General features: G+C 39.4%; 1 protein-coding gene across 3 annotated transcripts in view; it reads left to right on the forward strand.

Annotated features, from left to right (window-relative positions):
• RELN (reelin) overlaps window positions 1–23187 on the forward strand; it is a 547755-nt gene that overhangs the window by 275901 nt on the left and 248667 nt on the right. For all 3 annotated transcript variants that reach the window (XM_089685528.1, XM_089685532.1, XM_089685541.1), the window contains exons 11-12: window positions 26–171; window positions 9801–9952. In XM_089685528.1, the coding sequence (XP_089541654.1) occupies window positions 26–171; window positions 9801–9952 (298 nt within the window). The remainder of the gene's footprint in view (window positions 1–25; window positions 172–9800; window positions 9953–23187) is intronic.

Here is a 23187-nt window from a genome sequence, read left to right on the forward strand (position 1 = left end):
CCATGTGTTATTTCTGTTTCCATAGCATAGCTGTCAATCAGATGGCAATGCAATTTATTTCCATGGTACAGAGGGAAGTGAATACAATTTTGCCACAACCAGAGATGTCGACCTCTCTACTGAAGACATTCAAGATCAATGGTCTGAAGAATTTGAGAGTCAACCAGCAGGGTGAGTCCTAAATTGAGAGTATACATAAAATGGCGGTTGCATCTGTGATGAAGCACGTAGGGTGGGTCCTATGGGAGTGACGTCCTCAAGCACACAGAGTTGAGTGACAGATGAGTAAATTGCTAGCCCATTGGACCACCAAGTTACGATATATGCTCCGTTGTCTGGAGGCTTTTTTTATGCTGCGAGTGTGCACTTTATTTCTTTGAATAAAGCAAACAATATGGTTTTACACTATGTGATTGCTTCTCATCCTTTATCTTTGGGAGTTGCTGTGGCTGCCTATTCTGTATTGAGCTTGCAAATGAGACATTTTTGCCAGAGGGAGGCTTTTACCCCTTCAGTGCTGAATGACCATTTATGAGTATAATGGTCATTTGGATCGGTAAGCAGCTGAAGTATGTGTTTCTTAAGGTGTACAGATTTATTACAAACACTTGGGTGTTTCTTTGTGGAGTAATTTGAAAATGTTGGCATATCACAATTCACTATTTATGGACTTTATTGATTGCTATATGGGAAATAACTGCCATTTATGGCTTAATCTTATTATTTAGAACATTTTTTTTATTTCTTTCGGTTACATATAGTTTTTGTAACAATTTTGTGCCATTTGTCGATGATAGTTTCATAGTGCTGCACTTATATTATATATATTTTGTGGGTTTGGTATCATGAACTTTTAGTGCTGGCTGCTTGCTTGTAGGATTAACTAAAGGGCAGATATTCTTTTTATTTACTATATTTATAAAATTATAATTAGAACTGTTTAGGATAATGTTTTTGTTTAATAAAAAAATATTAGACCCTTATCTCAAAGCCATACTTTTTTACACCAGTGACAAGTTCTCCCAAGTGTCAGCATGCTTATATGCTATATTTGATTAGAGAAGTGCATTATAAGGTGTGGTTGAAGCACTGACTTTGCAAGGTACTTTTGGGTGTCATTTTGAGTGTCCTTTTGAGTTTGACTAGCTTTTGTCATCCTAGAGATTATTGACATAAATGTTGGTTCTTTACAGTTACCATCCATATAATTTTCTAATCAATAGTCATGTATTATTTCAGTAAAAAACAAACCATGCAATTATTCTCCCAATATCCTAGTGTATATTATTAATTACTGTGTGTAGATTTTGCATATAGCAGTGTAAAAGTACACAATAAAAAGTCAGCTTTTCAAAATGGAAAGTCTGTGTCTAATTTAACTTAAAAACAGATGTGTTAATTGCATACATTTACAAATATATGTGGAAACTGCACACTACATTAAGATGTCTCTGTGTCATGCAAATGTATGCAAAGGAAGCTTCTGTTCTTTAAATACAAGAGGGTTTAATAATTGTCTTTGCCAGTTCATTGAGTTCATGGGCTTTTATTTTTCCCTTTAATACAAGCAAGAATAATTACTTTTTATACAGAAATTATTATTATCATCTTCACCATTATTATTATTATTTTTATTATACACTCACTGGCTACTTTTTTAGGTACACCTGTTCAATTGCTTGGTAACACAAATTGCTAATCAGCCAATCACATGGCAGCAACTCAATGTATTTAGGAATCTAGATGAGGTGAAGATGACTTGCTGAAGTTCAAACCGAGCATCAGAATGGGGAAGAAAGGGGATTCAAGTGACTTTGAATGTGGCATGGTTGTTGGTGCCAGACAGACTAGTCTGAGTATTTAAAAAACTGCTGATCTACTGGGATTTTCATGCACAACCATCTCTAGGGTTTACAGAGAATGGTCCGAAAAACAGAAAATATCCAGTGAGCAGCAATTGTGTGGACGAATATACCTAGTTAATTTCAGAGGTCAGAGGAGAATGAGTGGACTCGTTCAAGATAATAGAAAGGCAACCATAACTCAAATAACCACTTGTTTCAACCAAGAATACCATCTCTGAAGGCACAACACGTCAAACCTTGAAGCAGATGGGCTACAGCAGCAGAAGACCACACCAGGTGCCACTCCTGTCAGCTAAGAACAGAAAACTAAGGCTACAATTCACACAGGCTCACCAAAATTGGACAACAGAAGATTGTAAAAATGTTGCCTTGTCTGGTGAGTCTCGATATCAGCTGCGACATTCAGATGGTAGGGTCAGAATTTGGTGTAAACAACACAAAGGCATGGATCCATCCTGCCTTGTATCAAAGGTTCATGGATGTGCAGCCGACAAATCTGTAGCAGCTACATGATGTTATCATGTCAATATGGACCAAAATCTCTGAGGAATGTTTCCAACACTTTGTTGAAACTATGCCACGAATAATTAAAACAGTTCTGAAGGCAAAAGGGGGTCCAACCTAGTACTGGCAAGGTGTACATAATAAAGTTGCCGGTGAATGTACAAGATTTATATTGTGCCAACAATTTATGCAGCGCTTTACTTCATAAAGGCAGACAGTATAATTACAATACAATTTAATACAGTAGGAATCCGAGGGCCCTGCTCATTAGAGCTTACAATATAAGTAGATTGTAAGTTCCAATGGTTATTATTATGTTATTATTATTATAATGATAATAATATATTATTATTATTAATATTATTATTATGCTTCACCTTCCTGATGAACAATATGAGTTTTACTTGGTTAAATACAGTATGTTCACGTACCATTACCATTATATTGCTTCTTGATATATATATATATATATATATATATATATATACTCTTTTAAACAAATGTATAGCTTGTTGTGTTCTGCACTCCAACAAGCACCATTTCTAACATACAGATAAGCAGTACCAGAGACTTCTACATACAGTGGATATAAAAAAAAATGAAAAGTCTACACACCCCTGTTAAAATGTCAGGTTTCTATGATGTAAAAAAATGAGACAAAGATAAATCACTTTAGAACTTTTTCCACCTATAATGTGATCTATAAACTGTACAACTCAATTGAAAAAAACAAACCAAAATCTTTTAGGGGGTAGACGTAAACATAAAAAACTTAAAAAATAATGTGGTTGCATAAGTGTGCACACCCTCTTATAACTGGGGAAGTAGCTGTGTTCAGAATTAAGCAATCACATTCAAAATCATGTTAAATAGGAGTCAGGACACACCTGCCATAATTTAAAGTGCCTCTGATTAACCCCAAATAAAGTTCAGCTGTTCTACTAGGTCTTTCCTGACATTTTCTTAGTTTCATCCTACAGCAAAAGCCATGGTCCGCAGAGAGCTTCCAAAGCATCAGCCGAATCTCACTGTTAAAAGGTATCAGTCAGGAGAAGGGTACAAAAGAATTTACAAGGCATTAGATATACTATGGAATACAGTGAAGACAGTCATTATCAAGTGGAGAAAATATGGTTTATTTATTTATTTTATTTCAGGTACTTATATAGCGCCGTCAATTTTATGCAGCGCTTTACATATAAATTGTACATTCACATCAGTGCCTAACCCTCAAGGGATTTACAATCTAAGGTCCCTAACTTACATTCATACATACATGGGCCAATTTTTAGACAGGATCCAATTAACCTACCAGCATGTCTTTGGAGTTCAACAATGACATTACCAAGAACTGGACGTCCCTTCAAAATTGATGGAGATGAGAAGAAAAGAAGAAAGACTGCTAAGAGGCCTACAGCAACATTAACTGCCTCCCGCCCGCCATATAAGGAAATGACGGATGGGCATTTGTTTTCTCCTTCTGGAAGGACGTCAAAAGTCGTCCTCCCACTCTAACCGTGCAGCGCGGCGATCGGTGGTGCACTGTGTCTCTGGGACACAGTGGATCACCGATCTGCGGAAAGAGCTGATGACTTCAGCTTTGTCATGTGATCAGCTGTGTCCAATCACAGCTGATCACATGTAAATAAGGAAATGCCAGTTATCGGCATTTCTCTCCTCATGAGCTGTCAGGCTGACAGCTCGTGAGGAGAGGAGAGCGGGTAATCGGCATTCCTCAGAGGGGACATCTACACTGATCATCAGGGCACTGATGATCAGTGTAGGCCCATCAGTGCCACCTGTCAGTGCACATCAATGCCACCTGTCAGTGCCCATCAGTGCATATCAATGCCATATATCAGTGCCCATCTAAGCTGCCTTTCAGTGCCACCTATCAGCGCCAGTCAGTACCACCTATCAGTGCCAGTTAGTGCCGCCTATGAGTGCTGACAATCAGAGCCACCTATCAGTGCCAGTCAGTGCTGCCTAACAGTTCCAATCAGTGCCACCTAACAGTGCCAGTCAATGTCGCCTATCAGTGCCAGTCAGTGCTGCCTATCGTGCCGCCTATCAGTGCCATATATGAGTACTGCCTTTCAGTGCCCATCAGTGTTGTCTATCAATGCCCACCAGTGAGGCCTGTCAATGCCCATCATTGCCACCTACCAGTGCCTCATCATCAGTGCCGCCTATCAGTGCCCATCAGTGCAACCTTTCAGTGCCCATCACTGCAGCCTCACTAGCTCACATCAGTGAAGGAGAAAAATTACTAATTTACAAAATTATATAACAGAAACTAAGAAAAAAACTTTTTTTCCCAAATTTTCAGCTGTTTTTGGTTTGTTTAAAAAAAAAATGAAAAACCCAGTGGTGATTAAATACCACCAAAAGAAAGCTCCGTCTCCAAAAAATGATAAAAATGTATTAAATGTACAGTGTTGCATGACCGCGCAATTGCCATTCAAAGTGCAACAGCGCTGAAAGCTGAAAATTGGCCTGGGCAGGAAGGGGGTGAAAGTAGGCAAGTCGTTAAAGGAGCTGCAGGAATATCTGGCAAGTACTGCCTGTGTGGTATATGTGACAACAATCTCCTGTATTCTTCATATGTCTGGGCTATGGGGTAGAGTGGCAAGACAGAAGCCTTTTCTTATGAAGAAAAACATCCAAGCCTGGCTAAATTTTGCAAAAACACATCTGAAGTCTCCTAAAAGCATATGGGAAAATGTGTTATGGTCTGATTCCAACAGATATGTTTGGCGCAAAAACAACACTGCACATCACCAAAAGAACACCATACCCACAGTGAAGCATGGTGGTGGCAGCTTCATGCTTCGGGGTTGTTTTTCTTCAGCTGAAACTGGGGCCTTAGTCTAGGTAGAGGGAATTATGAACAGTTCCAAATACCAGTCAACATTGGCACAAAACCTTCAGGCTTCTGCTAGAAAGCTGAACATGAAGAGGAACTTCATCTTTCAGCATGACAACGATCCAAAGCATACATCCAAATCAACAAAGGAATGGATTCACCAGAAGAAGATTAAAGTTTTGGAATGGCCCAGCCAGAGCCCAGACCTGAATCTGATTGAAAATTTGAGGAGTGATCTGAAGAGGGCTGTTCACAGGAGATGCCCTCGCAATCTGACAGATTTGGAGTGTTTTTACAAGGAAGAGTGGGCAAATATTGTCAAGTCAAGATATGCCATGCTGATAGACTCATACCCAAAAAGACTGAGTGCTGGAGTAAAATAAAAAAGTGTGTCAACAAAGTATTAGTTTAAGGGTGTGCACACTTATGCAACCATATTATTTTAGTTTTTTATTTTTACTTCCCTCCACCTAAAAGATTTCAGTTTGTTGTACAACTGAGTTGTACAGTTTATAGGTTACATTAACCACTTGACCTCCAGAGGATTTACCCCCCTTAATGACCAGGCCTCTTTTTGCTACTCGGCGCTGCACTAATTCAACTGATAATTGCGCGGTCATGGAATGCTGCACCCAAACAAAATTTACATCCTTTTTTTTCACACAAATAGAGCTTTCTTTCGGTGGTATTTGATCACCGGTGCGCTTTTTATTTTTCACTCTATAAACAAAAAAAGGCCAAAAATTTTGAAGAAAAACAATACTTTTTACTTTCAGATATAAAAAATATATAGTAAACTCAAAGTTGGTTATAAATTTAGGCCAAAATGTATTCTGCTACTAGGTTTTTGGTAAAAAAAATCCCAATAAGTGTATATTGATTGCTTTGTGTGAAAGTTATAGCGTCTACAAACTATGGTATAGATACTGCAATTTACGCCATTTTTTTGCTATACAACGCTGCGCTAGTTTAACGGACAATTGCGTGGTCATGCAATACGGTACATAAATGAAATTTACATCTTTTTTTTTTACCACAAATTGAGCTTTCTTTCGATGGTATTTGATCGCCTGTGCAGTTTTTATTTTTTGCGCTATAAAAAAAAAGGCTGACAATTTTGAGGAAAAAAAAGCAATATTTTGGACTTTTTGCTATAAAACATGTCCAGTAAAAAAAAATTAAAAAATCAAATTTAGTCATAAATTTCTGCCAAAATGCATTCTGCGACATGTCTTTGCTAAAAAAAAAAACCCAATACGTGTAAATTAATTGGTTTACGTGAAAGTTATAGAGTTTACAAATGGCGGGAAAGATACTGGGATTTTTAGGTTTTTTTTATACTAATAATGGCGGCGATCAGCGACTTATGGCGGCGATCAGTGTCTTATGGCGGCGATCAGCGACTTATGGCGGGACTGTGGCGGACATTCTGACATTGGGGGGGGGTACTGACTTGGGGTCACTGACATCCCCAGTGACACCAATACAGTGATCAGTGAAAAAAAAAAAAAAAACACTGATACTGTACTAATGGCACTGGGGAGGAAGGGGTTAAGTTTATTTTTCAGGGAAAGGTTTAACTGTGTGAGGGGAGTGTTTTACTAGGGGGCGGGGGTGTCTACTGCACGGGACACCGCTGATTGGGAGAGAGAAACTCTTCTGTCCCGATCAGCTTGTCCTGGAGCTGTCAGGGAACTGACAGAAAGCACAGCTACTGCAGCTGTGCTCTCTGTCAGCGATTGCCGCCGATCACCGGGACATAGCTGGTAACGACCGGCTGTGACCCGGCGACTGACATCCGCGGCTGTGATTGCGCGTGCCCCCTACCTGTTTACAAAACACACATTTAAAACGTGGTTTTGCCCAGCCGTGCCACCCTGCCACCGTATTTATACAGTGGCTGGGCGGCATGTGGTTAAAGGTGGAAAACGTTCTGAAATGATTTATCTTTATCTCAATTTTTTCATCACAGAAACCTGACATTTTAACAGGGGTGTGTAGACATTTTTTATTCACTGTAACTGCTAGGTATGGAGAGAGAGTTGCCCATACTGCATCTCCACCATTTAGGAGATTGTTTTTCAGTGAATACAAGACTTCCTCTGATTGTCCAACCTGGAGAGGCAGAGAGATGACATCATGATATCCAACTCAGCCAATCAGGGAAGCCCTTGTAATCGTTGAAAATATACTAGGCTTCTCATAAATGGCAGAGATGCTGTATGTGCAACTCTCTCTGCTGTATTTCCAGCAGTAATGGGGAAGTCTCTGGTAATGATGCCAGAGCACAGCACCACGTATACATGTAGCAGAAGTTACTACAGTGTAATATAGGCTAATTGGCAGCCAGTCTGTTTTGGCATGTAAATAATTTGTTTGGTCCGAGCTGGCCCAAACAAATTAGGAAACCTGGATTTCTCTTTTAAGGGAACCTAGTGTATTGCATTGTCTTTCTGGTCCCTAGTATAATGCCTAGCTTTTCCCAAAGTCCGCTTACTCTTTTTTCTGACACTTACATGTACCAACAAATCTTAGTAAACCTAAATATTTCAAGAATGGTATTACTAGTATACTGGTAACATAGCTTTTATTTGTGTTTTTAGTTTTAGTGTGTGAAATGGTCACACTGTTGATGCTCTATAATTCTTCTGTAAATGTGATCCAAGACAGCTGTGATAGCTTTTAATGTATTTTATCAATTACATTTTTCGGAGTTCATTTTTTGTCCTTTACTTATGGCCTACATTAAAATCCTAGGGTAGCACTTGGGTCAGTGGAGAGGCATCTACTTCAGTAAGAGTAAATGGAGCATGTTTATAGTCAGTGAACCAGAGAGAGAATGGCAATCATAATTGATTGCCAAGTAAATCAAGCATTTATTTCAACCATAGTATATCTGAAGAGCTTCTATGCCCAGAAGACCTTTCTTTCTTCCACTTGGGGAGTTGAATGCCACTTAGAGCTACGGCTTCCAAATTATAAAGTGGTGCTATGCATGCAGCAGTCTTGGCTGTCATTGATTCAGGCTCTAATGATGCACAGTAGACATCTGAAGAGCTTGCAGAAAGCCACAACAATGCCTGACACTGTAGGTCAGATGTCAAGGGAAATATTATCTCAGACTGGGTTAAGAAGAGAAGGCAATAAATCTGCAGCTCTCCTTCCATTTCCACATAACAACACATCCTGCCATGCACAGTGTATCTGCATTTTTACTGTCAGGAAGACCAGGGCCAAGAAGGAATGTTTTATTTAATGCTTAACTAACCACCTTACTACAGGTTGCAGAACAAAGAACATTTAATCAAATCTTTCCAATCAAATTCAAACCGGTCCAACTAGAAAAAAATTGCATGAAAAAATAGGTTCATAATAAACCATTACACAGAGTTGACATGAAACACAAACATACATAGTTACCCAGACCCAGAAAAAGAAAGTAATAATAGTGTATACCAATTAATTATAATATACGTTCAAGCTGTAGACCATAATATTCAACCAGAGTACAAAGTTAGTTTGTTTGATGCAAATGGAAAATTTAAGGCAAACATCTGACAATTTATCATGGACAATAGTAAAGACCTCTTTTTCAATGTATTTATAAATCAATTTCACTAGAAAATGTGATGCTGAATCCTTAATTCTGGCATACAGGCTTTAAACTCAGAAACAAATCAAATACAGTATGCTTTTGGGTGCTTTGATTTGTGTTTAGTTTTTTCATTTGCTTTTCAGTTGATCTAAGATTTGCATGAATCTGCTTTGTGTTGTTCTTGCATTTACTCTGACTTGTATGGGGATGAAAAGCAGCTCAGATGCAGATAAAAGAACAAGTACATTATCCCAAAAGGAAACCTCACATGCACATATGTAAATATGCTAAAACCCTTTTCTGTGGTTAAACTATAGTGAAAAATATTTGTGATACACAGTGTGTTTGTGTATGTGTGTATTTCATACATTTTGTACGCATTTGCAAAAAACTCTACTAGGTAATGATCAGCTAGAAATTGCCAAGCAAGGATATTCAAGTAGACACTCTTACAACCATAGGTACAGAGAACTCATAGCCATATTCTTCTTCTTGTACATTTTAGCTCTTCTTATAATAGCAAACTATGCTTCCTGCAGGGAATCGGTTCTCAAAAATGTATTAAGGATTGAACATTTGTCCCTCTTATCTGCCAGTACCATGCATTCATCCATGGCTATCAGTATAGTACCAGAAACCCTGTTAAACTTCAGAAAAAGGTACACTGGTCTTGTGTTAGCTATGAAAACATTTTAAGGCCCACATAAGTAAAGTGTAGCACAATCTTAACTGATATTAATTAAAGAAATGGGTAAAGCTAATAAGTTAATGTTGCTTATTTGGAATACACTGTTTAGTGAAGAAATGTAATTTAAATCATGCCGTTCTTCTGGAAATATAGAGATAAAAGCCTAAATTGCAACATGTTTGTAATTTCGAGTATTCATTCATATGCAAATCTAATTCTGTAAACGATTGCTATAAATATACTGAAAATGTATGCCCCATGGCGATGTTTTTCTGTTACCAGGTGGGAAATTTCCGGAGCTGTCATTGGCACTGAATGTGGAACAATAGAATCAGGCTCTTCTCTTGTATTTCTAAAAGATGAAGAGAGAAAATTATGTACTCCTTATATGGACACCACAGGATATGGGAACTTACGCTTTTATTTCACCATGGGTACGTTAACAAAACTTTTCTTTTTATTAGCATCTTTTATTTCTTGCATTCTATAAAAGAATATATATTATACATCAGAACGTTCTTATCAAGTACATTTAAAATACAGGACAAATGACTATATTCCAAAAAAATATACTGATATACTAAAAAAATTTAAAAATATTGAAAAAATAATGTATACTTGTAAGCCATCCTCCTGCAGTGTGGTACCTTTATGCTTGTGGTAGTGTTCACTGTTTTAGATGCCAAACAGCATTGTATCCTTTTGCTTTTCCTTATTTTTTTCCACTTTAACCTATTTCAACAGTGCTGAGTGGACTACAAAACACTTTATTATGCCTTTCTTTTGAGAATGACTACAAAGTCTTCTGTATAGGCCAACTTTCAAATCTGCATCATTCTGGTGATAACAGGTGACCAAATGGAATATGTATATTTGGTAATCTTGCCACAAAATATTCTTATCAGATAATTAGCCAATGTGTGTGTGTGTGTGTGTGTGTGTGTGTATTATAGCTTAGCTAGTTTAACCCTTGTAAAGGGTTGGTTGGATCTGACATTGTGGTAGTATGGAAAATATGAGGTAAACATATGACTTTATATGTCATTTCCTAAGGAAGTGAGAACTGCAAACTGTCTATTAACCCTCATTATTATTATTATTATACAGGATTTACATAGCATCAACAGTTTACGCAGTGCTTTACATTACCATATATAGCAGATATGAAAAGTTTCCACAAATCAATTATTTTACATTTAAAGGGAATGTGCAGTTTGTATGTTTTTCTTTCTTTTTTTACTGTCAGGACTAAAAAGCAACAATGTAAAGAATGGTTACTTTTTGCTTACATAAGTCAATAGTTCAAGCTGAAATCTAAACACACAAGAGAAGTGACTCATCTCATATCAGATTGCTCTACCCAAGGTTTCAGAGAGAGAAACTGCAGAAGGCTCCAGAAAGAAAATTATTTGTATGGTCTCTTAAAGTGGACTTCTTAAAGTGGAAGCTCCTTCCCACCTCCACTGCCATATTTGGCACCTTTTGGGGGGGAGGGGGAGCGGGTACCTGGTTTAACAGTTACCCGCTCCCACTTCCGGCTCAGTTCACCACGGCAAAGTGACCTGGAGGTTCGGTCCCCCTCCTTGCTCCCACAGTCTCCTGGGATCTTTCACAGGTCCCAGGAGACTGCCAGACCAATCAGGAGGTGTGGCACGACTTGCACATGCTCAGTGGGCACCAGGCTGTGAATCCGCAAGCTATCACAGCCTGGTGCCCACAGTATAGATGCTGGCGCCATGGAGGACAGAAGGAGAGAAGGGTGAGCATGTTGCTGGACCCCGGGACAGGTAAGTGTGTGTTTATTAAAAGTCAACAGCTACAGTTTTTGTAGCTGCTGACTTTTAATAAACGCAAAAACGGCTGGAACTTCACTTTAAAATAATCCATAGTGCTCTAGTAATCACTTATTTTGTATTGATTGTTTATGTATAAAACAAATGTTTTATATATATATATATATATATATATATATATATATATACACACTGCATATAGATATCCTATCTCTTTTCTAAGTAATGTAGCCTATTCACTTCCCTTCCTCCAGCCTTTGATAGACAGTTAAGGAACAACAGCAAACATATGCGCTCTCCCTCCTGTCAGTATGGGGTTTATTTACTAAAGCTGGAGAGTCCAAAATCAGACTCCCTTCTGCATAGAAACCAATAAGCTTCCAGGTTTCATTGCCAAAGCTTCATTGAACAAGCTGAGGTTAGAAGCTGATTGGTTTCTATGCAGAAGGGAGTCTGATTTTGGACTCTCCAGCTTTAGTAAATAAACCCCTATATGTCCATGTAGCATACCTGATTGGCTCCTAGTACTGCCTATCCCTCTTTTAGTCAGAGTTTACTTTACAGGGGGATAATAAGCTGATACCAAGTCAAATTTAGGCACTTTAAAAAAAATGTTGTTTAAAATTCAATACAATAAATATTAAGTTCAATTTAACAATATAAATAAGTCAAATATTCTTTTTTTTCTCATCCATTGAGGAGCATTTAATTGTAACATTTAACCTTTGGGTTACACTGTTGCCTACATGAGGATGGGACACTGGCAAACAAAAAAAACTGTAGGCCAGCCCAGAATAGCACCTTCTACCACCAGCATACATCATCTTTATGTTTTTGTTAGCTCTGCTGTGTCAAAGCTTAATTTGTTTTCCACTAGCCCCTTTTTTCTTGTTTGATTTTTTTTTCTTCGTTCAAGACTGTTCTCTACATTGCTGCTGAAAATTTGTCTCTTCAATTGCAGCTTATTTGGCAGTTATCCTCAGCCTGGAGTTTGAAGTGCTGCATTCAGACTTCTTTGGACTGAATGCTCCATGAATATCCTGGAAGTGACCTTCGGGCACTGAATTTTATGTGTGGAGCTTTCCAGAATACATTCTGGTAAAAATTAGCTGCAGAGAGCTTTCCAGGTCCAGAGCCATTGGCATTGCTTCACTGCTTACCCTGTCTGTGAAGACTCAGTAAATAGGCCAATCAAACACTGGGAGCTACTTTAATTTACTTAGGTCACTGGGTACAATTATTCCCCATTCCCACTAATTTTGCTGCCGAAAGGGTTTGACACTGTGGGACTGACAGTGGTATAGAGTGATGTGCGCACTCTCTTTCCCACCATTCAGCTTTGAGGAAACATCTTTTTGCTTCTGCTTGCAAAGAGCCATGTGTAACTTTAATCTCTTCCTGCTACCCACCTACAGTGTCTTTGGTTACCTCTGGAGACTCGATCATCACCTGCTACCAGCTGTCCAGGTTTTGTGAATATCCAAGCCTATGTGTTACCTTACTGTTACTTGATTGCAATGTGTCTGATTCTTGACGCACTGGGGGAGGGTTACAGTCATACTTTTTAGGGTGCTCCAAGTTCTAACTCCACTAACTTTTCCAGAGCTTCTAGCATGCCTGGAATCTGCTCTTAGGTATTTTTTGATTGAGGTTTTTCTATGATAATGCAAGATTTTATGATCCAAATCACCCAGTTATTGCTGATGCTTATCGCCAACACCACAAGTGCAATCCCATACCCTCTCCTGCAAATTCTATATCTGATTTTCTTGTGGTCTTAGTGTCTTTTGAGCCATCGGCTGCAAAGTCTTTATCTGATTCTGAGTTGCAGTGTACTGCTATTACTTCGAACTTAAAGGAGACGTTTCAGTGCTAATTGATAGTGCACACCACACTGAAACTAAAGGATTAGTCAATTGTTTTTACCAGTGCTGTTTCCAGTCTTGGAGCCTTGAAATCTCCCAAGGTCTCAAAGACTTTTCTTGCTTTTCCAACTATTGCTCTATGGAGTTTAAAAGCATCCTTATAAGCTTTTTGCTCCTCCTAAGCACTTATTAGTCTTGTATCTATTTGGTGAGGAATTTGTCCAGAAGTGGCCTGTTCCCACTCTGGATCTGGCAGTGTCCTTCCTTAAAGATGCCTGTCTTTAAGGACCCAAGCGATAATCTCTGATGGGTCATGTCCTGACTGTTGCCAATCCATATCTAGCTTGTCAAAATCCCTAACCACTGCTGCAGCTGATCTCTTATAGAATGCATTGATAAGGTAGCTGTAGTGTTAAATTTCAGCTGTGACAGGTTTCTGGAAGCCTCCCATCTCATTTCTTGCATGTGTATTGTGCGTATGGTACTATGGCCAAGGTGTTAAACTGCAGAACCCTTATGTAAAAAGCTTTTGGTTTGCATCCCTCTTGTCAGCATCATACAGGATGCTAATGATGGCAAGAGCACCAGCAGAAAAAAAGCTAAGGAACAGACTGCAATGTTTTCTCCTTCTCTAACTGTTAAGAAATGCCCCTTTCATTTCTTCACTCCCTTGACTTCCTCATCCCCCAACTTGGAAAACCATCCATCAGACAGAAACTGGCAGCCAGAGTTTCTTAAATTCTCAAGCCTTCCTCTCCATAAAGTTGCACCTCCACTTTTTAGCATGGGGGAAATGCTTGTTAACCTTTGTAAATGCTTGGACAGCCATAGTCCCAGATGCTTGGGTGCAAGAAGTGGTATACCAGGTGCCAGGGCTAGAAACTAGAGTTTTACTCCCTGCCTCCACATCGATTTCTCACCTCCAACCATCCTGTGGCGCTGCATAGATTAGCAGGACTCCATCAAGCCCTTTTGGGTCTTCTGGATAAAGGTGTCATTGACTCGGTTCCTGTGGCAGAACAGTTCCATGAGCTATACTCCAACCTGTTCTTTGTTCCCAAGCCCAATGAGGGCATTTGCCCCATTCTTGAACTTAGAGGTCTGAATGTCTTCATTGAGATCCATATGTGCCACACAGAATCCACCCAATCATCATCTGCCTTCATCAGGAAGACTTTTTGGCTTAAGTAGACATTAAGGATACTTACCTTCATGTTCCCATCTTTGTTTTGTTGTGGGGTCCCTGCCTTACCAATTTGTGACCCTGCCCTTTGATCTCTTGTCTACACCTCGGGTTTTCACCAAGACACCCCCCTTACTAGCCCTGCTGTGCTCTTCTGGCATCCCCATTGTGGGATACTAGGATGACCTTCTGCTGACATAACAGTTGGAATGGGCTCTGTTGGACAACATGATGTTGACCATCCAGATGTTACAGCAATTTGGATGGATCCAGAGCTTACAGACATTGTTGTGGAATTAACTCACCATTTGTAGAACCTGGGTCTTGTCCTGGACACAGCTCAGGTTAAGCCAGGAGAAGCCTTTAGACATTCTGGCCTCAGATTTGAATTCTCCAGTCCAGGATCCTCTCTTGCCTGTCTTGAGGCAGTTCTATTTCTCCAGTTTCTCTTTAAACTTCTGCAATGCAACATCCAGACAGCCCTTCATGTCCTTTGGTGGATCCTCACAATGAATGTCAGCCTGTCAGGCTGGGGAGGAGTCATGGGTACCCTGTCAGTGCAGGGGACTTAGTCCTCGGTGGAGTCTCATCTTCTATTCAAAATCCTGGAACTTTGAGTGATTTTGCTGTCACTTCAGGGTAATACCATCCTTTTGAAGGGTCGTTCAATCTAAATTTAATTTGACAATGCCACGGTGGTAGCATATATCAGTCATCAGGGAGGAACCAGAGGTCTCATCACAGCAAGAAAAAGAAATCAGATACTGTCCTGAATAGAATTTCACATTCCAGCTCTGTCAGTTAAGTACATTCCTGACATAGACAATTGGCTGGCTAGTGAGACCTCATTTTGAATACTGTATAGTTCTGGAAACCTCACTTACAAAAGGATATTGATAAGACAGAACTAGTCCAGAGACGGGTAACAAAAATGGTGATAGGTCTGAGAGATAAAACATATCAAGAGCGAAGCAACTCAATATCAGTCTGGAGGAAATAAGGGAAAGGGGAGACATGATTGAAACCTTTAAATACATCAAGGGGGTGAATAAGGTTCAAGAGGGCAGTTTTTTCAATATGAAACCAAGATTAAGAATATGGGGACATGACCTCAAACTAACTGGAGGAAAGTTCAAAACTAATCTTAGAAAGTATTGCTTTACTGAAAGGGTAGTTGATGCTTGGAATAAAATTACAGCAAAGGTAGTGAGCCAGTCAACAGTAAATCACTTCAAACATGCTTGGGACAAACATAGATCTATACTCAGACAAAAAAAAGTTAACAAAAAAAAAATACAAACATATATATTAAAAATATATATGGACCACTCTGTATTTTTTCTGCCATCACTTTTCTATGTTTCTATCCTTCATGATCTCAAATCTAGAGCTACCAGGTTGGGGTGTTGAATTTGAGCCTGGAATAAGAACCAAGGAAGTACTGAATGCTTTACGGACTTGTTGGTCATAAAGTGAACCAAGGTATAACATACCTGATGGAGGAGCCTGAAGTGCGGGGAAGGCCTCTCTTATAGCCCCGGTTCCGGAGCCACTGGTAGGGTGACAGGGAATGCCAGAGCACGGGGTGGCATGAGTGCCTGATAGTCTCCCGCTGGTTGTTGCTGAGGAGTAATCGGAAGAGAAACCCAGGACCGGATAGGCTGGCAGATGAGCTGGAACTGATGCTGATACAGGGTGGCAGAGGCAGCTGAAGAACAGACACTAGGCAGGCTCAGACGGTCCGGGTCGGCAACTAGCGAGCAGATGAGGTACAAGTGGAAGGCAAGAACGTAGTCAGGAGTCAGACCAGGGTCTGTAACAGCAGACGGTATATGACAGCAGGAGCAGGCAGAGACGTAATCCAAAGACAGGCTAAGGGTCGGTACAGGCGGCAATCAGAGCAGAATCAGGGACAGACCGGGTCAATCACAGGAGAGCAGGCAGAAACTGGTATCAAGAACACAGGAATGCAATAGACCAAACGGCACTGACAGGCTGTAATAGTGCAGTTTAAATAGTGCCTGTGGCGCCAATGCGAATTTGTGTTTGCGCATGCGTACTCCAGCTCATGCACTGGTTCACACACATGCCTGCACATTAGCAGTCCAGCTGTGGGCAGAGCTCCTTATATTCATGCACCTGCGCACATGGGGATTCCTTTCCTGACACAAGGTTTGTGTGGCCAGAATGGGATTATTGCCAGCACTATCACCTTCTCTTTCACTAGCCTTAAGCCATCATTTCTTCACAATGTGCACTCCAGCCAAGATGGCTTGCATCTAGAGGAGTGATGGGCCCCAAACTGCAGCCCGTTCTTGTCCAACAGATACTAGACCCCATTTTTTGACCAGCTGAGTTCAGCTGAGTAAAGAAATTTGATTTTCACTGCATAAAACCACCAACTGGAGGAACCTGAAGTGCCCAGAAACACTGAGCTGCTGTTAGTACTCTGCTTGCTAGCGCCAATGGCACTTTTTATCACCTGCATTTTCACTGAAGGAAAGGAATGCATGAATCTATTCTGAAGCATATATTTGAAGACTCTTGCACTGCAGTTTCTGAAACTCTTTCTCTTTCATGACCTCTGAGAAGCATGCTGCATACACTCATTTTGCAGGCAAGCATGGATTGCCACAGGCCAAATAAACACCAGCTGGAGGTCTACTGGTTCTTAAATGAGGATGGCCTCTGGAAGACTGATACCTTCTGCTATGAGACTTGTCTGAATGAGGAACATGAAGTTGAATGATGTCTGCGAAAGCTGTACTCCTGAGTTTTTCCAGGTGTCTCTTTTTCAACAGGACTGTAAAAAAATGAACAGGCAAACCATAAATAATGCACTTCATTGGCCAGTACTTACCCTTAGCAGGACTTCTTACCTAGTGGCATGTTGGGAATCTTTCGTTTGTAATGATTGGTCCATGCAAGCAGCTGCAGAAAGGAGCCAATATTAGTAAAGGACACAGAAAGTAGCAGTAACACAGTTCTCGGAGTATACACTCACCCAGTGAAAGTGCTGTAATAGAAAGAGAAAACAGAAAAGAAATTGGCGGTCTTTCCCACACTTGCTATATGCACCATGATTGCATTTGCGCTCAAAGTTAGGCATGCCCCATAATGCTCCCTGGTTGGTGGACCTTATCTAATATGGTTTCCGGGCTATTTGGTGCTACTGCACATATGCACTGTGGGATGCCTATCATGCGTCCAGCATCGCAGAGGCCTTTACAGATATGGCCACCAGAGTAATCAGTTAAACTACGCATGTATGTAGGGTTTAAATAGCTATTGTGCCTGCACCACAGCCAGAAGTGGAAGCTACACAGCAGAGGATTAACAGACAGATAATTGTACAAAAAAATTGGCAACCATCCCAACCTATAACTAGCCTTTGTAGCAAGGTACACGTGGAAGGGCAACACACATCACAATCCAAAGAAAATCAGTGTGCTGCTGCTTCTCCTCAGAGGGTATGTGATCACTTTTAAAAAAGGGAGAAAAAGGTATTTATCAGGGTTTTCATATGTACACACAAATGTGCTGCCTTTCATTTCTGTTTTAAACTGAATGGGTTGTTTTACAAGGTGAAGGTTTACTTATACTTTATTCTTAATCAAATGATGATACTGGATTTTTTTTCTATTAAGTATACATAGCAAATAGCATCCAATATTAGGTCACCCAGTAATGCAAATACCATAAAATACAACTGCTAGGTAAGAGTTTGTAGCCACATAAAATGCTATCTCAGCTGGTGTAATTTTACTTAAGATGTTGTTTGGTGAATGATATGTGTTTAATGAATGTTTGCATCAATATGGGTTAAAGTACTGCTGACATTATTTATTTGAACAACAGAAAACATTGTTGCAGCAAGAAACGTCCCATAGAGTTTGAGCCATAATTCAATGTGGTTATTAGAGATTTAGAAAATGTTAAAGTGAAACTTTAGTCGGAAAATTAAGTTCTGCTAGATACCAATGCCAATACTGTTTAAACCCAAGTAATACACTGTCTCACCACACTCTGCACATGCTCAGTTGCTCTCCAACTTTTTATGCATTGTACCGCATTTGTGGAGGCCGATTTGCAGCCAGTCTAAAGATTAAAGCAGAACTAAACACAGCAATTTAACAGTTTCAAAAAATAGGTACATTCCCAGCATGCCAGGAATACTGTTACATTTCCTTGTGTTCTCAAAGAAACTGTCAAACTATCAAATGAATGGTGTTATAACTGATCACATGTGCAGCAACATGGCAGTTGCAGATCAAACAGAAGCAGCTTCCTTGGCTGAAGAGGATAGGATGGTTTTGTTCTGCTTTAACTGATGCTCAGGTGTCTGGGCTTCAACAAAATGGCAGTCTCCAGCAAGAAGAAACAGGAACAATGCTTGAGGAAATTTACAGCACACACTGATTTTGGTAGCATAATTATTAATGTGGAATGTATGTTCCTTGCTAAAGAACACTTCCTTTATCAATTGTTATGAGTAAAATTCTGCTTTAAATTAGAAAAGTGAAGCAATGTGCACTTAATTACTCACTCATGTGCAGGGAATTCCAAAAACAGGGCTTGAATATATAATTATAAGTGAATATAGCTTGATTTTGTTAAAGTAACATCTACTCTTAGTAAGCCTAGGTTCACATAAGCACTGCTGCATAATTGTGTATTTTACAGTGTTTTTGTAGTCCATTTTTACGCATGTTTTTGATGCATTTTCATGCTTCCTGCTTTTTTTTCATATTGGGACTGGTTGTAGAACACAGAACCCTGACAAAAATGCACCAGAAATGCATGTTTCATGTGTTCCCATTAAAGTCTATGGGGCTACGAACTGGCTTTAATGCATGAAAGGACCTTTTCAAAAATCTCACTGCACCATGTTGCATTGATGTGAATAGACACTGTTGTCCATTGGTTTGAATGGAAATGTTGCATTGATGTGAGTAATATAATTTCTATTATGCAATGCAGACACAGGAGAAAATCGCACGAGTATGATCAGGGCCTAAAGCCGGCAATACATGGGTCGAATTCCGAGAGAATATTCTTTCAAAAATCTTTTCTAAGAAGTTTTGTTCAAATTTCACACCATCAATGGGTCATAGAAACGGACGATTTTCGTGTAACCATCGAATTTGAGTGATCAGGCATGTTGGAAATTTTTTGAAAACGAACAAATTTCGAATCGATGATAGGAGAATCGTGCAGGAAATATAAACGAAAAAGAAATGAGCATGAGCTGTGATCTGAAAAGAAAAGAAAATTCTTGGTCACAAAAATTATTTTCTGTAACAGCATGAGGTGAACATGAAATGAATGCTGGCACCATCGGATCAAAAAACGCACAAAATTTCCAATTCTCTAAAGAAAATTTGTTTGGAATTTGACCCATGTGTAGCCTGCATAAATCAACCCTACTTTTGTAAGCTATCAATCTTTCCTCTAGATAAACCAATCAAAAATATTTCTCCAACTGTCATTTTACAGAACAGGCATTATTTGATTAATGAGATCTAAAGCTGTATAAACAATTTGCATCAAATGTGTTTAATTTTTTAAATTCTGATCCTTATTTAACAAATAAGCGTATACTTTTATTAGAGGTTAAAACATTACCAATACATTTTTATCCAACATGTTATTTGTTAATATAAAACTGTCACATTCCTGGGCAACTTAAGCTGGACATGTGATGCAGTGGTTACCTTCAGTAAAAATGCCATATCAAAACAATCAGTCAATCAGTGAGATTTTTTAAAAGATTTATACTGCGGAATTTATAGGTAGATCTCAACTGTCCCTTTTCTTGAGCCTGGTCCCAACCCAATACAGCCTCCAGAGCCTTCCTATTGGTCTTTTAAAGCTGAACTCAGGGCAAATGTAAACAACACAAATTAATGCAGCACTGTGTTCATTATTATTATTATTATTATACAGGATTTATATAGCGCCAACAGTTTGTGCAGCGCTTTACAAAATGAAGGTAGACATTACAGTTACAATACAATTTGGTACAAGAGGAAACAGAGGGCCCTGCTCATTAGAGCTTACAATCTAGGAGATACCATAGATAGTTTTTTCTAAAATGCAAACAGTGTAAATACCCAAATTTGACATGGTATTGCAGTCCCTGTTTAGCAAAGCTCAGAGAGAAGAATAAGCACAAAGAGCCAATCAATTCATGTGTTTACAAGAATCACACTGATAGGAGGAGAATACAGTTAAGGTAAGCTCACTACCGTGCTGCTTCTTCTTCGCTTTCCTGTCATAGGGTGGGGTGGGTCTATGATAGATGACTTGGAGGAAATTGGATTGAATTGATGTTGGCCGTCATTCACCCCAAAGACTGAGGGAATCCAGTAGTGCTAAAGAATTACTGCATAAGAGAGCTCCATATTAAATGTAAGTATTGTAAAATTGTGCTTTTTATATTTATGTTTTAATGGGCTTTTTTTTTTTTTGATTAGAGTTCTGCTTTAATGTGAGGCTTGGGAGGCTGGGCGGGTGGGGTCAAGGTCAACTTTACAGGAACAGTTGAGATTTGTACTCTCAGTTGCCTGTATTTCAGAGTCACTATTTTTGTTAGGTGTCTTTCACTGAAAATAACATATTCATAAATCATTTGGTAAGTTTAGGCTGCCCAATGTTGTGACATTTGTGTACCATGTATTTGATCATGTATGCACTGTAACAGATTATATCAGGCATCAAAACTTTGATCAGGCAGCCATATACTGAATCTTCATGCCAGGTGTTCTAATACTTCTCCACTCTTTATAATACTAATAACTCAAGCCCTCAGTTATACCTAAACATTACATATGATTTTCTAGGTTTGGCCTAGCTAATTTTGGTTCAGTGTTCAAAAACAATCTGTAGATATTTACTATATAGTCTGTGGGAAGTATACTGTACAGAGGAGCATGTTGTTGCTACATTTTCAGTCCCGTGTAGATCACAGAAAGTCCATGTCTACTAGATCTAATCACCTAGAAGAACAACAGGAAAAGGTGTGTTTCCAAATCTAATGGAAACTGTTGGTTCAGCACTGTTCTGTAGTTCTGTATGCAGTCAGACATTTCTGGAATGGTTAAAGTTTATAAGTTTAAGATTTGTTATTCTTGTTTTTTTTATTATTGTCAAAGGAAATTTTGCTTTTAAATGGCAACTATATATTTTTTTTTTCGTTAAGAGATTTTTAAACTGTTATTTTTATACTTTCCACTAGCAAGAGTGCGCCTGCTCCAAAACGGATATATTTGTGGTGCAGAGCTAATTGTTACAACAGAGTCATTGGTGGAGGTGGAAGGGAGGGAAGTGCAGTGACCACAAAGTGCTTAAAGTTGGAAGTGAAGGGGAAGGGGATGCAGGGGCAAGGAGAAATAGGCACTATCATTGGAGTGAGGTTGGTGGAAGAACGACACTGAGTGACGAAAAGGGTAGAAGGACCAAGGGGTATGGTGGGAGAGGGGCACTTTGACCTAGTGTGGGAGGAGAGCACTGTGAGTGAGGGATTAGGTGGGATGAAGGGGGGATGCTGTGACTGACCATTGGAAGGGAGAGCACTGTAACGGAAGAATGAGGTGAGTGATAAGTAGGCACTGTGACTGCTGGGCGAGATGGGTGAAAAGCTCTGACCTTGTTCAATGTGACTGGGTGGCAAGAGTGGTATGCAGAGTAGTTGGTACCAGGGCTGAATGTGGGGAGGTGCAATAGAGCAATATGCAGAGGAGAGAGAGAAGTGTAGGAAGAGAGCCATGAAGGCATGCAGAGGAGTCGGGGCAGAAGTGTGGAGGAACAGTGAAGATATGGAGGAGGAGCGAGGTTGGTAGAGGAGTCAGAAGCAGTGTTCAGAGGAGGTCGGATGGGTATATGCTGTATTGATGATCTGTGTATTCTGACAGCGGGGGAGTCTCCCTGCTGGCAGAATACATTAGTGTAGCAGGGGGGAGTATTCCCCCATCCACCATCCAAATTTATGGATTGGGGAATCAGTTCAGTTTTCTGCCTTTACCTATCTGACAGAGCGAAAAAAAAACTGAACCATGTGTGGCCAGCTTAATGGTTACCTATAGAGACCACAGCAGAGATAGTCGACATTGAGGCTGTGGTCTGTCTGGTTGAAACCTAAGTTATTGCTTTGATTAATTCACTGGTGTGTAAAAAAAACAGCTTGAGCTGTTAAGTTCTGTAAAGGTAAGTTATGGACTTTAAAATCAAAGAAGCAATCTCTGAGTTTGAAAAACATAAAACGTAGTCTAAAGCTCCACATGCTCTCTCTAAAACAGATTTTAAAATATGATGGCAAAAAAAACATAAATAAAGAACAAATTATGCACACAACCAAAATTCATTACCTTATTAGTCATGAGTAAGCATGCAGCATATAAAAGTGACAGTTCTTTGCCTATATGTTTTTTGTCCTGTGACAAAACTGTTAGGTTAAAGTATGAGTATGGCAGCCACAGATTTAGCATTTTGGGAATGTGAGGACAGCAGTGGCAACCCACTAACCTGTTTACAGGTTTCCTTTAATGTCATCTATGAAGTTTCGAGTACAATGTAAAGGTCCCATGGAATTAGTTATAAAAGTAGAAAAAACTACTAATAACAGTACAGTATGTATTTGTATGGGTACAGAAATTATTATATTTGATACAATTTTTAGCCAACTGCATGTTATCAGTCATGTAGGACTTATAGTGACAGTATATTTGGATTACTGGGCAGCAACTTGGACGTAAGATCTCTTTATTACATATACTGTATCTTAGAGTGTATCTAAACCTAAGAGCAAAAAATTATAGTATCGCATTAGT

This window comes from Staurois parvus, unplaced genomic scaffold (assembly GCF_062004578.1).
Source record: "Staurois parvus isolate SC_StPar_1 unplaced genomic scaffold, SC_StPar_1.0 ptg000019l, whole genome shotgun sequence".
NCBI lineage: Eukaryota > Metazoa > Chordata > Amphibia > Anura > Ranidae > Staurois > Staurois parvus.